Here is a 14,936-nt window from a genome sequence, read left to right as displayed (position 1 = left end):
GAGTAAAAATCACTGTTAACAAAAATCTGAAAATATCATTTTATTCCAACAAAGTTAAGACAAGTTTAATGGATCAAACATGAATGGCAAAAGTATAGTACTGCACAGTAATGCAAAGTTGAGGGCAATGAAAAAGAAAACATAAATTTGTAGTCTAACAAGAAAGCAAACTTCTGAAGTAAACGCTTTCATATTACACATTAAAAACTTACATATATTATGAAATACCAACTAAATATGTTCATTAAAACAATGATTTCATGTATTGCTGTGGCAATTAAGAAAGGAAACTCTATCTGTTAAAACAATATAAAGGTTAATTTTTTATCAATCATTATATCAAAATAAAAGTTACAGCTGAATAGATAAAAGTTATTCAAGAGTTAGCATTACCAAACTATGTAGTGTGCAATTCTGCATCCAAGCAGACAATAATAACTAGTTAGACAGTAACCTTTTGAAAGGAATTCATTCTTAAATTGGCTACCAATCAGATCTTAAAAAACAATATTTACCTACAAAGCATGTATTTGTAATGCATATTTATACTGAACACATATGTGACGACAATATACTGTCTATTCTGGAGTTGAATAAAAATCTGAATACTGTTTAATGGCATTTGTCCATACTGATTACTAGAAATGTTAGTTCTTTAAAAAAAATAAGGCAAAAGTGGAAACATGACTTTGCCAAGTAAAAGTCAACATCAGTCTATAATAGTCATGGTTAAACCACTTTCAAGAAAAAAACTGTCCAGAAGGTCTCCATTGAAAACTTGAAATTGAAAAGTTGTAATTGACAGCAACATACTTTCCATTTCCTGAATTTAATTAAAAAACTAAATACCATATAATGGCAAACAATAACTGTTTAAACATAATAATAAATATGGGTTTAATCCTACTTTGAAAAAAGAACTGTCTAAAAAAATTCCTCTGAAAAGTTAACTTGTCAGTGACAGCAATATGCTTGAATAAATCTAAAGACTGTTTAATGGTAAGCAATAACCATTGAAAAAAATAATATGATACTAATGTTTTAAGGCCTTCTTTGTTTTACGATTGACGTCAGCTTCTCGGATATGTATTTGCTGAACCTTGCAGCTTCCTCAGTAAACTGCAGCTTTCTTTCAAACGTTCCACGAATTTTGCTGCAAGAAACAAAGCGTATGAACACTTAAGAATTGAAATCATGATTAACAGTAACAGTGTGGTCCTTAAACTTAACAAACTCTCTTGCATTGCTAGATGAGCGCTTTCATGGAAAGTTAAGGTCAAAATTTCCTATGGTTTAGAATGTCTCACGATATTTATCTCTGTTGGTATCCAACCTGAATGGACTAGCAATCACAGTCTAACCAAGAACATTCTTTTGGTTTAGAATTTGGGTTTGCTCAATCTTTTCGTTGGAAAAACTACACCACTATGGTAGTTTGATTGTAGGCTTCCTGTCAGAACTCAAAGGCAATTAAGAACCAACCAAAATGATATCAGTTGTTAACTCATGATACTGGAATGCATAATCCTACTGATAAATAGTTCTGTCAGTGTTAAAAAAATCCTGAAAAACAGCTTATTCAGTAAATTATATTGTACACTTGTGTACTAAGTCATGAGCTTGTAATATAAATGGTAACTTGTTTGAAAGCTTTTCATAATGACTAACCTTCCATAGCATTAAGCTTCACAGGAGACAACAGCGGTTTTGCATCTCTGTCACTGTTGAATCGTGTGCAAGCATTCCCAACGACTTTCGTTTTCAAAGTGTTGGTACCCCAAATCAACACCAGTAAAGTCTTCACGAACAGAGAGTGTTTCTCTTAACTACAAATGGCCTCCCACTTGTCTTCAGGAAGCCCAAAATCTGCACCAATATTGACCTGTGAACAGAAAATATGATATACAGTACCTGTAAGCATATATACAGATATAGCACATGATAACTCACATTATCATAAACATACATTAACATTAAAATTTTATATCAACATATTGGGAGGTAAACATTTAAATCAAGGTCCCTCAAGTTATAAGCCAGGAATAGCAGCTTTACCAAATAATTACTAGCTTTGCACTATAACACCAAGTTATTTTTCAAAGCTTAGTAACCATGTTTATAATTATCCCAAATCAGTAAAAAATTGGCCAAACTTATGATGCTTGTACGTAAATGATGTACCAGACTGTTTTTTATATATTATATATAAACAGGTTATGAAAAGTATCAAAATAATATCATTACACATTTGGGTACAATAGTTAAACTCACCCTTCCATCTTTTTTCTCTATGGCACTTGTTCCTTTGCTTTTTGGACTCTTGGATAAACTCTTAATATCATCTTACACCATTATGTCTTTAAGCCATATATATACGTTCTCCTCTTCTGTTGTTGCCTCCACACTGGTGTCGTACATCACAGGAAACCTCACCTGGATATTTGGTTTTTCAATTCTTCCTGGGAAAAGGAAATAGCAAAGCAGTAGTCATGAATCATTTGAAAAAATGAAATAAAGTTGTCACCACAAAGTGATGTGAGATTTGCTTCCACAATAGTCTGAAAAAAGGATTCCCAAAGTCTGAAGCAGACTGTATAAAGCTGAACATTTGAACCAGAGTGTCATCATTGCAACCAGAATCAAATGCCCAGACTACAGAGATAGAAAAACATGGGCTTAATATTTGTTTGTTTTTAAGATCTAAAAATACAAGATTTTAGAAACACAAATGCACTGAGCCAACTTATTTATAGGCCTAATTGTTTTACGTTGTTATTTTGCTTGCTCACTTAACAAGTCTTATTTAGACCTAGGCTAGAGAAGAAACAGTTCTTTGTCACACTAAGTCAGTTTGTCTTTCACTCGTTTTTTTAGTCTTACTAGTAGTAGTACTAAAGTATATAATACCGGTGACTAGCCAACATAATTTGTTCAGCCTAATGTAACAGTAAGTTTGAAGGTCTAGCCTTGTTTTATTCAATATCACATAGCCTACCCATTCAGATTCACATGGGAAATTCAAGAAATCTTTACCAAATGAGTGTAGACCTAAGCTTCAAGTAAACTACAGTATTGAAACTCAGTCCCAGCATTTGTTTGGAAATAAATTAGAAGATTATGTGCGACTGTTCAATCTAGCGCAATACACACATAACACATTGTTAATTGGTGTTTAGAATGCACAGTTTAGTGTTGAGAATGCACTGCAGTATTCAATAGAAAACCTAGGCTACTCACTGTCATTGCACTTGTGTATTGCGAAACGCTAGCCTAACAACGGTCACAAGTGCCAGTGGCCTAACAATTAACGTTAGTTTTACCTCCAAGTTTAAGGAACAACAGGTAGGCCGATGGTGGCGGTTAATACTTCCATTCTTCTATAGATCTTCTTGGGTGATTAACAGTTGAAAGTTGCTTAGAGTGATCGTATTAAACCATGCCAAGCAATGCTTACGCTGTGCAATGCAAGTTGCCGTTGCTCCTCGGTTTCGAAATTGAATATGGTGTTGAAGTCAAAGTTCAACCTCGTACAAAATGTGATTATCGAAAATTTACAAAATTGTCTTTGGCCCCAATTTGAGAGTTTCATGTCACTAAAAATTACAAATATCATTAATTGATATCAAAAATTTAAAACAACTGTAAATAAGAAAGAATTAAATCATAATACAATTTAAACATTAATTATTTTTATCTTGATCTTGACTTGGCAATATGTGTCTTACTTTCTTAGACTATGAATCACTGATCTAAATATAGATGCGAGCTCGTCTCAATCTTTTGATGTATGTGTATGCTACGTATTCATATACTATCTGGAAGAACTCTCTCATAAATTTAATGTGAATTTTTCATTTTACCTTAATGTACCAAATAGGATAAACAATTCAGTGATCAGACATATGTTATACCACATCTTTGCAGTGGCAAACCAGCGAGGGCGGGGAAGGGGGAGGGCAGGGGAAAGAGTACCTCCACAAAAATGTTTGGGGACGTGATGTCCGACGGTGAAAAAAACGAAGGGAGCAAAAAAAGAGGAAATAATTGCATTATTTTGCATATAAGCCCTTTATGAGAAACAAAAATTTTCAAGCCCCCCTCCCCTCATAAACCTTCCCTGACAACGGTGATCCACCATTATGTGCCTTAAAGTGGAGACAGAAATTTGAACCAACTGGTACCTGTTGAATGCAACTGGTGTAACAGGTACCTGTTAAACCAGTTGTTTTCAACAGGTACCTGTTAAACCAGTTGTTTTCAACAGGTACCTGTTTAACCAGTTGTTTTCAACAGGTACCTGTTAAACCAGTTGTTTTCAACAGGTACCTGTTAAACCAGTTGTTTTCAACAGGTACCTGTTAAACCAGTTGTTTTCAACAGGTACCTGTTAAACCAGTTGTTTTCAACAGGTACCTGTTAAACCAGTTGTTTTCAACAGGTACCTGTTAAACCAGTTGTTTTCAACAGGTACCTGTTTAACCAGTTGTTTTCAACAGTTACCTGTTAAACCAGTTGTTTTCAACAGGTACCTGTTAAACCAGTTGTTTTCAACAGGTATTTTACCTGTTGAAAGCAACTGGTTTAACAGGTACCTGTTAAAACCAATTGGTACCTGTTACAGCTTACAGGTAATTTACCTGTTGCAACAGGCAATTAACTGGTATCAACTGGTTTTGGTCACAATACCTGTTAAAACCAGTTGTCGTTAACAGGTACCTGTTAGTCCCTGTTGGTTCCGGTTAAAACCAATTGAAATTGTAACAGGTATTAACAGGAATTTTCTCCTGGGTAATAAAGAGTTAGCAGATTGATTTGAAAATTTACATAGTTTGGGTTCATTTGAATTATATCATTGTATGGCAGCCTGCAGCAATCAGGCTATCAGGATATATCTGAGCTCAGGTTAAGATTCATCATCTCAGCTACCAGTATGTAGAATGCTGGGGCATTCCTTGCAAGGTTTAAATGTGTTTGCTCTGTGGTGCTCTACATTAAGCATTTGAAGCAAGTCTTAGCAGCAGCGTGGCAAGTTGTTTTCCATTCAACCTACATCTCCCATCATTACGTTATAACGAAGTGTACAGTACTTTGACTTCAACCTTCTTTCACTTAAATTCATTGGCAACATAATGTGCTACATCAGCATATTCTTAGGCCTGTCTGGATTTTGTATGGATTACACTGTTTACCAATTGTAACTTACACTTGCATCAGTGACTATTCATTCAATGCTTGCCACGCATGGCAATTGCCACCAGCTACCATGATGTTGATGAGCCAAATGTTGGTAAGCTGAGTTGACCAAATCTGTCTTATTAATCTGACGATGAAAAATTGCATTACATAGTTTTTTAATTGAATTTAGCTTCTGACTTGATCATACTTTATTGGATTGTTTGTAATTGTTTGAATGACACTTGACAAACCGTTTGTTTATTTATATATCTCATTAGAACTGGATTGACAACACAAAAACAAAGCAAGTCAGAAGAAAATTTGGCAGCCGCAGCAAAGTACCTTCACTAAAACCCAGAAAAAGAGTGCCTATAGCTGCTTCATGGCAGAGTATATTTCAGAACATGGTGGGTAGATATGAAGTTCATTACTATTTGAGTTGTCAAGAAAACCCAACCTTGATTCTGATGCAAGTCACAAGTCTTTTGATTTTATTTTATATTGAGCAAACATCCAGCTTTACTATTGGCCTTCTTTATGGTGGTTTTGAAGGAGGTGGCTTGCATCACCCCCCCCCCCCACCCCCTTAAAAATCCTTCCCAAAATCACTTTCCTTGATTAGCTGTGACATAGATTGTTAGCATGCATGCCATGATATTTCAAAGAAAAAAACTAAGAAAATGTGATACTTAAGTACTGATCATAATGGTGGTACTACACCTAGCTGTTTGCTCTTTCTGACTGGGGTAGGAGTCCAACTTCCAAGTATTCTTAAGTCCAACACAGGACTAACAAAATGTAGGGTGACGTGTCGGTTACTAAATTTCCATAAGAAGAGAAAGTGGTGAGCTTCTAATGATTTCTTTACCATACGTCAGCTCATACACAGCTCAACATGACAATGTTCCCCTTTATGCAACCAAGGTAAGGATATCATGTCTGTCTGACATAAGTCTACAGTATCTGTCTGTCAGCCTGCCTCTGTGTCCAAATTTTGATTCTTCTTTTCACTCAGTATCCAATGTAACTGGATAAAATTTGATGAAGTTGGATGGTTTGTTATCTGTGCTGTTCATGAGTTTGTGATCAAGGTCATGTATGGCTTATAATGTGTCATAGATATGCCTGGGATATTCAAGAATTTGAATGGGAGCCTACTTCTATATAGAGCGGATTATTAACATGTGATTATATTTAGTTTGCAATGCCTGATCAAGATTCATAGTGTTCTCTAGTCCTGATAGTTTGTGAGAACTTAATTACTTGAGGCCTGATCAAAAGTCGTGTAGGGGTTCCCTTAAAGTCATTTTGTGTTCAAAATATCGTGCTTCTATGTAAGCATGCATGTTTTGTAGGATATGGGTTTGTCTCCTGCACAGGTACAAATGTGTACAATAGATCTGCATGCAAGTTGTCAAGTAATACTGTATAACGTTCTCTGGAGTGATCTATAGATGCTACACTCGGTACTTTCATTGCATGAAACAATTAGTTCTCTGTCTGAATTCCAAGTAAGGGAAGCCTCGCAAATCTAACCGCCGGTTCCGGGCCGGCGGAAATCTCGCACTCCTTGCTCATTATGCATGTGCATATTGGTCCCATGGTTGAATGCACACACGCTGGTTGCCAGCCGGAGTAATGAGCACAGCGCCCTGACAACACAAGGCTGGTTATTCTTCACAAACAATTAGCAAACTTGGCCAAGTGACCGGATTAACTTTTGCGGTTTTGACAGTCAATAGGGCGGTAGTTTATGTTGCAAAGTGACTTATACACTAAAATCCGCCACTACCAAATGTCCGAGATTCAGTACTTTATATAATTCTTGCAAATCTTCCACGTTATCAAACCTCACAAATAAAATTTCTTGGGTCTCTTATGAACAATTGTGAAACTCCGCTACTCGAAAGTTCGATAAAAGCAGCCTTTACCTGGGCCTATACATTATGAGCCTTGTTCAACGAGTGGTACGTAACTATGAATTAAAAACTGAATCAGCCATTGCATTAAATATATGCCCCCAAGAGCTTCAGAAAACCCATATTGACAAACCAGAATTTAAACAAAACAATAGTTAAGCTATGCCACATATGTATGTTAAAGAGAGAACATCGACCGTAACGTTGATCTCTGAAGCTAACTGCGACACAAATTCAACGAATAAACAGATGGTTTTGATTTCCCATTGACTGAGTGTGTTAGGCTGCCATGTGGTTAGAGATATGTTACTATTCGGTGAAAATTTTACTATACGTACATCAGTTTACAACTGCAGTGTTTACCCCTACTTAAATATCATCGTAGGCATACTGCCAAACAACCCCCCTGTTTAACACCTGTTTGTTAACATTTTTGGCACGTTTCCAAAAAACTTTTCATGGAGTAAACTATTTTGGCTCCACTCTAGAATTAATTAGGTAAGTCAGTAAAGGATCGGTAAAGTTATGCGAAATATTATCTTAGACGTTCAAGAAAAGTATATATCCCCGTAACATTAAGGTAAGTAAAACACACCTCAAGCCAACCGACTCCTCCGCATGAACAAAACATTCTATTCCCCATGATACACGAGTCTATACCATACAGACATAGCACGATATCAAGGCCCCAATAGCTACAGTATGGCTATCTTTATGAAAGTAAACCTTTTAATCCCATGTTTTAGGCCACTTGGCATGATTAACTGAATGCTAAATATTGTTTCCATGTCCTTGTAGAAAACGTCAACTTCGCAAAATACAATTAGTTGTGTTTTTGTTGTTACGTGAGATCCGTAACCGGCGAAGTGGTTAGGCTATTTACTATACACTTAACTATGGTAGGATATTAATTTTTCCTTTTTTTTTGGGTGGAAATTCTAGAAAATACTTTCTTTTCCCCCCGCCAGATGTGGTCATATGGTTTATTCATAAATGGGTGTACTAGAGCCTTGTCTACATGACATTAATTGCATTTAGCACGATATGCCAGTTTCGCGTGAATTTTTCGAAAGTATTTTGCTCGATCTTTCGTAAAATTTGAAAGGTGTACCAACTTACTGCTCGTACACAATTGCTAATTTCTCTACTGATTTTCAGAGTAGTTAAAGGACGTTTTTTTTTACGAAGTTCAAAAGTCAGTAAATGGAGTTGATAAACTTTATTTCTTTCAACTTTCTTTAATGCTAGAATAACATTTACACTTAAAACGGAGAAAGGATAATCGCATTTTTTCCGCATTTATTTCACAAGAAATTATCGTCATTTGTTCAATCCTCATGTCTACGATCTAGCTGGCTAAAAAAAAGTACAGCTTCGCTGGAGTGCGAAAGATTCCCTACAGTCAACCGTTTTTTTTTCACCTAGCTAGGTAGTTTAGGTCCTGTTCTATACAACTTAGTAGGATTATTCTAAAGTCATCCCGTATGTTAGGCTCTGGTTCACGCTTATGTGCACGTGTACAAGAAGTGAGATTGTGATTTCAGTTTTTTAGATTTTTAAATCTTAAAAATTCAGGAAACTTAATGTCCTTGCAAGAAGGCAACGAAACTTTTTGTTCCTACTTGGCCGACTGGGAAAATAAGAAAGATAGCATTTTAGATTCCTGCAGTGTAAATTCACATTTCCTTACTTATTTTTCACAAGAAGTTTTGCTTCTGCAGTAGGATAAAATACGGCGTATAAACATACTATCTTTTTTGAAACGTTTGAATACCTTGAGACTTAGCTATGATGTTTTGTTCAACTCACTATTGTGTTCAAATCGGCTTAGTAAAAACTTGACCGCGGCTGTGAATGTAACTGTATAGCTTGGAGGGTGGTTTGGAGAGAGTGTGCACTCAAGTGTGACTCATTATCTGCTTGTGGCTGTGCTCATTATAGCCGCGGAAAAATCCACCGGCCCGGACATGGCGGTTAGATTTGCGAGGCTTCCCTAATTAACCACCTTTAGGGATGCAGCTATCTGGATAAAATACCTACATTGAGCTGCCTTTTATCACCATTGCCAAAATGAGTTAATCTTCTATTCTTCTTTGTTTTGCAGCAACATCACCTGAGAACCAGGGTGCAACCCTTAACAAAGCCAATAAAGCATGGAAGAAAGTCAAGGGTACACCAGAAGTCAGCAGATACAAAGAGCAAGCAGATAACAAAAATAGGATGGAAGCTGAAGGTACTACAATCAGGCAGGAGCATGAGAAGGTCATGGCCAGGCACATTTTGACTGAAATCAAGAAAATGGTAAAAAACTGAAATAGCAGTAACAAAAGGCTTTCATTTGCAGTGAGAGTGTTAATACATACAATTTCATGGTATGTCAGTAATTACATACTGCAGAAATTTTAGTGGAAGACTGATGAATATAACAATCTGTATGCAAATTAGCAAAAAATTAGAGCTGCATATCGTTTCACTCCCATCTGTAGGTATGACATTGCAGGTGTTATCATGGCTGCTTATTAAATAGTCTTTCACTTATGTTTTTATTGCCTGAGTAGGACTCCAATGACTATGCCAAATTATGTTTCTCTATATTTCATTACCGATGAAAATACTTTAGTACAACATTCCCATGCACTTGACACTTGACATAATCATTAAGACGCAAAGTCTAACCAATTTCCCCCATATGATAGAACTTGCATGGAACCGCTATGTACCTCCACATTTTGTACTATTAGTGTGATATCATTGCAATTAATGCAGAGGAAAAATCTTCACTGTTCCTATTGTTTTTTATTAATATCCAACTAGGAAGCTACAGTGATGTGATTTCAGTAGTAGTGGGTGAGGGAATTTTCTGCTCTGTACTGAAGAACAGCAAAGTCATATTTCAAAGTATTAAACAAAAAAACAACAATCACAATCAAATTTACCACAAAAGTCATAACCAGTGAAGCAGATTGACTCTGTGATGTTGCATGTTAACTCCAGTTACTGTATTTGTTCATCAGTAGAGGTTACCAGCATGTCCGCTATGATATCGTTGACTCAAATAACTAGCAATTCAATAATGCACCTGAAAATTGCAATGAATTATTATTGGGGCATTGTGGTGGAAAACAAAAAGAGATTCCATCTTTTTTTGCACGTTTGTTTGTGTGTGAGCGTGTGTTAGATTGTTGAGGGTGCTTTAATGTTTGTTCGTATTACTGCATGGGAGTAATATAATTGTTCTTCATTTCTTTCCAGTGTTTTCATCTTCAAGAGTTGGACTATGAAGCAATGTTCGTTGCCATAGATACCGAGCAAAATCTCCATAGTTCAGGAACTACTGAAGGCCAATGTTTTTAGATAAAGAGGTAGAACTCTTACGAAAATTTGGACTGAGTGTTATAGGTATGCAAAACAATTTCAGTGTTGAGTTACTATTCATTGCAGTTATTTATTAGTCAAGTTTTGTGGCATAGAGACTTTAAATGCCTGGAAGTCAGATTGCTTTGACTTCATCCCTCTTACCGACCAACATCCCTCTCAAGTTCTAGCAAACCAAGAAAAGAAAAAGAGTTGCTGATATAAATTTGAAGTAGTAAGGAGAATTTCAACACCACAGCAGTAATATGAACGGGTTTTTCAGTAGAAGTCAAATCTATTAAGTGGTGTAATGTACAGTAGCATAATTATCCAACAAAAATCAACTGCATATGAGGAAATATCTAAAGGTCATACATTCATTTTGAAGATAGATTAAACTTGTGATAGTTTTTTTCTTTCTGTTTCATTCAATAGAGGGTAATGCTGATGGTCCTGTTAAAGAAGCAACCCGTGCAACACTACGTACCAGCGTGCAGGAGCTCTTTAACGAAAAATACTGTAAGTGAAACTGACTAACTCATGTTCATCGATTGCATCTTGGGAGAGAAATATTAGTGTTGTCTTATTGTCACTTACTCTTTAGCAATTAACAGGATTTTTTTTTATATGATAAAGTCAAATTCCATTCTTTAATTGCTGAGTGAAATACAAACAAATGGAACATCAGTCAATCAGTTTCCCAATTGTTCACAGTGCTACTTACATTAGCTGCCCAATATTGATTGTTCATTATGATGAGCTGCAGACATTAAAATGCAATATTCCATTTTTTCAGCTCATAGTAAAGTATTTACTACACAAACAATACTGTGGTTTCCGTTTAGTTGAAAAAGAAAGTAATTTAGATGTCAAAGTTAGCAGATTCTCACTGACCAGAAACCTGATTCCTACAAGCTAATAGACGTACAGGTCACCGTGTGATGTCATTCTGCAGAGTGTACCGCTAACGCAAACAATAACAATGGACTTTCCTCGTACTTCTCGTAAGAAAGTAAGCCTTTTATTAACTTCAGTCTTGCAATAAACATGCAGTTACAAGAGAAAGAAATGGTTGTTAGATTGTTCACACATGGCTACTTGAACTCATTTTGGTTGGCAGTTCTTCAGTTACAAGTAAATTATGGTTACAAACCTGCATCAACGACTGATCATATTTTGTAAGATTCGTTGCCATTATAGGCCACTTTACATAGTGTGCAGTATAATATTGAGGTCTGGCTGCAATTCCGATTCCTACCTTGTGAAAAATATCAACATTTCAGGTATTTCTTCATTTTTGTTGCAATTAATCGTGTTTGCAGTTAGCTTTCGGTCAGTGGATGCAGTTGAATCCAAGAAATACAAAGCTTTGCGGGGTATGTCTCAGTCTTGCTGCCATAAAGTACTTTTCAGCAAGTCACACTCCACAAAAGCAGATACACAAGAAATTGGAACACCACAGAAAAAAATGCCTGATGGATTCCTTGTTACACATTTTAAGAGTTTCAAAAGTGAAAAATGCAATAACTTTTACTGTCTCAGTAAAATATATACATGCTCACAATGCAAATCGTCCATATATGTTGTTATAGCTGGTGTCGTTGGTTTTGCTAAAGAGAACTACGTCACACAGGACCTCCTTGTGTAGCAGCGTACAACTATCTTTCGTATATAACTATCCAACTATCTTTCGTGTACAACTATATTTCGTAACATGATCTATTTTAATGCACTTATGGGATAAATCACAGCTGAAGCTAGACAATTGAGTATGCACATTAGAATAACAATTAGGCAATCGTGGCTAATGAGTTGATGCATACTGTATATCAAAATTAGCTAGGGAGACAACCTTTAGAGGGCCTCTGCGTAGACACTGACCTCGACATGTTTTTGTAGACAGATTAATGAGAGTGGGCTACGGGGAGGTGCGCAAGGGGACGGTAGTCGAGCACAATTGGATTGGATAATTTCAAATGGTATAGCACACATGCCAAATATTCAAAGCATACTACCAATAAAGATCACTATTGTAATGTATTGGTATGGAATCGTATTGGGTGATAATTTATATGTGTACACCTTGTATTGACCTGGGAGTGACCTCTTGAGTCTGGTAAGCAATAAAGCAGAAAGCGATCAAAAACCGTTGTGTTATTATCCTTCTCAATCGGTCAAATCGAACCCGAGACATAACAACTTTCTCCATTAACATAAGGCCCAATTGGAACTAATCAGACTGTGCTAGAAGTATCGATCTAGTATAGCCCATCATTCTTCCTAAGGTAAATAGAAAAGCTTAAACTATTCGCTGGTTGAATAAGTCATATTTTCTTTCATCCCCATTGTCTATAACCCTTCGTATAAACCTGGATTTACCTAGATATGACCATAGGCGTAGGAGCCCAATTTGATTGGGGGGGGGGTGGCTGTTATTACCATTTTGGGGGAAGTTGTTACAATGATGATGATAATAATGTAAGTTTAACCATTGAAAAACACATTGCAATTTATTTTTCTTTCAGTAGGTGCCGAAAAATTCTCAGCATATTGCCAGAATTTTCACAAATACGTATGATTGAGGGGGGGCTGCAGCCCCGCCCCCCAGCCCCCGCCTCTTACGCCTATGGATATGACTAACTGACATGAAAACAGCAGTCAGCCTAGCGTATGAAAGATATCGTTTATACCAAAAGGTAAAAATTGTGAGTTTAGAAGTAAACATCTAACATAACAGCAATTCGTTCCAAGGAAACTTTTCGGAAGGATGTATCCTCTGTCCCAGTCATCATTTCTGAAGTATGCTGAACATATTTTTGCCGGCATATGGTGGGAAACCTGGGAGCGAGAAAGGCTTTGCAAGTTCTCCTTACAAAATAAATCCCAAGCCTGCAGCGTCTGTCGTCGGTTTGATGACTGGGAAACACAAAGAAACTAAATCTTCGGTTCTAAAAAGTGTATTGGCACCATCCTACTACACAAATCATTGGCATTTTGATACTAACAGTTTATATATGACAGAGTGTCGTACAGGCATAATGTAAGCACCGTACTGAAGTGAATAGCTGGATCGAAAGGTTTTCCTCAAACGACTCCGCACATCTACGTCACAGGGTGACCTACAGTCACTTGAGCGCTTAGGAATGTTTGCGAAAATAGGAATTTTTTTTATCCGAAAGTGCTAGGTTTTACTGAGTCCCATAATTACTGTACATAATGCAATGTGTCATAATGGAAGTGAAAAGATGTAACATAAATTTGAACGGATTAGAGGATGTAGAAAAACCACCAGATATGCAATTTAATGGAAACTTGCAAAGCTTTAATGTTGGGAAGGTTTCCACTGAAAAGAACAGTTCTTGTGTGTAAATATTACACTGTTAGCTGGATGGAGGCATGAGCTCGAGTTTATCATGTGAACTAGTAAACTATGTTACTAGCTATCTGATTTAAGGAACATTGCTATCCCTGCAACATTTTAAGGACACATGTTTATAATGGCAATACAATGCAAGTTGAATACACATTGTTAAACTGGTTTATATGATCACAGATGCAGGTACGGGCAGAAGAGCAATGAGCTACAAGCAGCTTGCTATGGGGAGTATTGTGGTAGATGGTCTGCCACCTGGTATTACCTGTAAACGACCGTCTGCGTATGGAGTCCATGATCTGCAAGCAATATTACGCAGCCAAAATAGTATTACCATCCGTAAGTTTTGTGTTGTGTTTGCATGTCTTACTAGTAAAGCCAGCTCATGAGACCAACAAGTTATACTATTCAGTGAGCAGATATCCTTTTGCTGTTTACAGTCATTTACAGTCATCAATTGTTATAAAGCTAAGCAGGACAATTTGAACACTTATAAACATGATACGAGAGGAGGGGGGAGGGGGTGGACGGGAGGGTGGTGGGTGGACGAGAGGGTCTGGGTGTTTTTGCTGCAGAACTTCATTGAAATTGTCACATGATACATGCTGGTAGGTACACACAATACGGGCTTGAAGGGAAATAATCACAATGAAATATATTCACTGAAATGGAGGAGGGAGGGGTCTGTCCATAATAGAGATAGTGGTATGTTATAGTTACACCACTACATAAACATTTTGACCCTGGGCTTAGGGTACTTGCTGTTTTTTCATCCTGTAATAGTGTTCATGACTGTACACATTTATATTGTCCATATATTGTTGTATATACTTATAGTGTGTGTAAGCTCTCGTGAGAACATAACATTGTAACCAATAAAATTTGTTTCATTTTCATAGGAAACATTCCTGCTTTTCCTCACAAGGTATTTCCAGCAATGTAACTAGAACTCCAGATGCCAATTGCCTATCAGCAACTGAACATGGTACGTACAAAACATATATCGAACTTAAAGTTTGCTGATATAACATATTTTTTAACGACATCTTTTGTTCGATTTTACAGCACAAGTCATTCCACTTCCTGTTCAAGATCTAAACCTTTTGGTTTAAGTT

At 36.6% G+C, this 14,936-nt stretch overlaps 1 protein-coding gene and 1 long non-coding RNA gene across 5 annotated transcripts in view; one reads left to right on the top strand and one right to left on the bottom strand.

Moving 5' to 3' along the window:
- LOC139963827 (uncharacterized) overlaps positions 1 to 14,936 on the top strand; it is a 44,506-nt gene that overhangs the window by 19,706 nt on the left and 9,864 nt on the right. The window contains exons 2-7 of one of the 4 annotated variants that reach the window (XR_011791768.1): positions 5,454 to 5,582; positions 9,199 to 9,395; positions 10,347 to 10,493; positions 10,884 to 10,967; positions 11,771 to 11,824; positions 14,002 to 14,160. Coding sequence is in view for 1 of the 4 variants with exons in the window: in XM_071965011.1 (XP_071821112.1) it covers positions 5,454 to 5,586; positions 9,199 to 9,395; positions 10,884 to 10,967; positions 11,771 to 11,824; positions 14,002 to 14,028 (495 nt within the window). In the remaining 3 variants the exon portion in view is untranslated. Of the gene's footprint in view, positions 1 to 5,453; positions 5,587 to 9,198; positions 9,467 to 10,346; positions 10,494 to 10,883; positions 10,968 to 11,770; positions 11,825 to 13,061; positions 13,145 to 14,001; positions 14,161 to 14,936 lie in introns of those variants that run through there. The other 3 variants (XM_071965011.1, XR_011791769.1, XR_011791770.1) reach the window with 3 other exon arrangements.
- Positions 965 to 3,547, bottom strand: LOC139963828 (uncharacterized). The gene is made up of 4 exons (XR_011791771.1): positions 3,321 to 3,547; positions 2,272 to 2,459; positions 1,669 to 1,882; positions 965 to 1,153 (listed from the first exon to the last, which is right to left on the bottom strand). It is a non-coding gene; the product is annotated as an uncharacterized lncRNA (long non-coding RNA).

The sequence above is a fragment of the Apostichopus japonicus genome, chromosome 22 (genome assembly GCF_037975245.1).
Source record: "Apostichopus japonicus isolate 1M-3 chromosome 22, ASM3797524v1, whole genome shotgun sequence".
Taxonomy (NCBI): Eukaryota; Metazoa; Echinodermata; class Holothuroidea; order Aspidochirotida; family Stichopodidae; genus Apostichopus; species Apostichopus japonicus.
The sequence above is the reverse complement of the archived record's forward strand: the minus strand, read 5'-3'. Positions and strand labels throughout refer to the sequence as shown.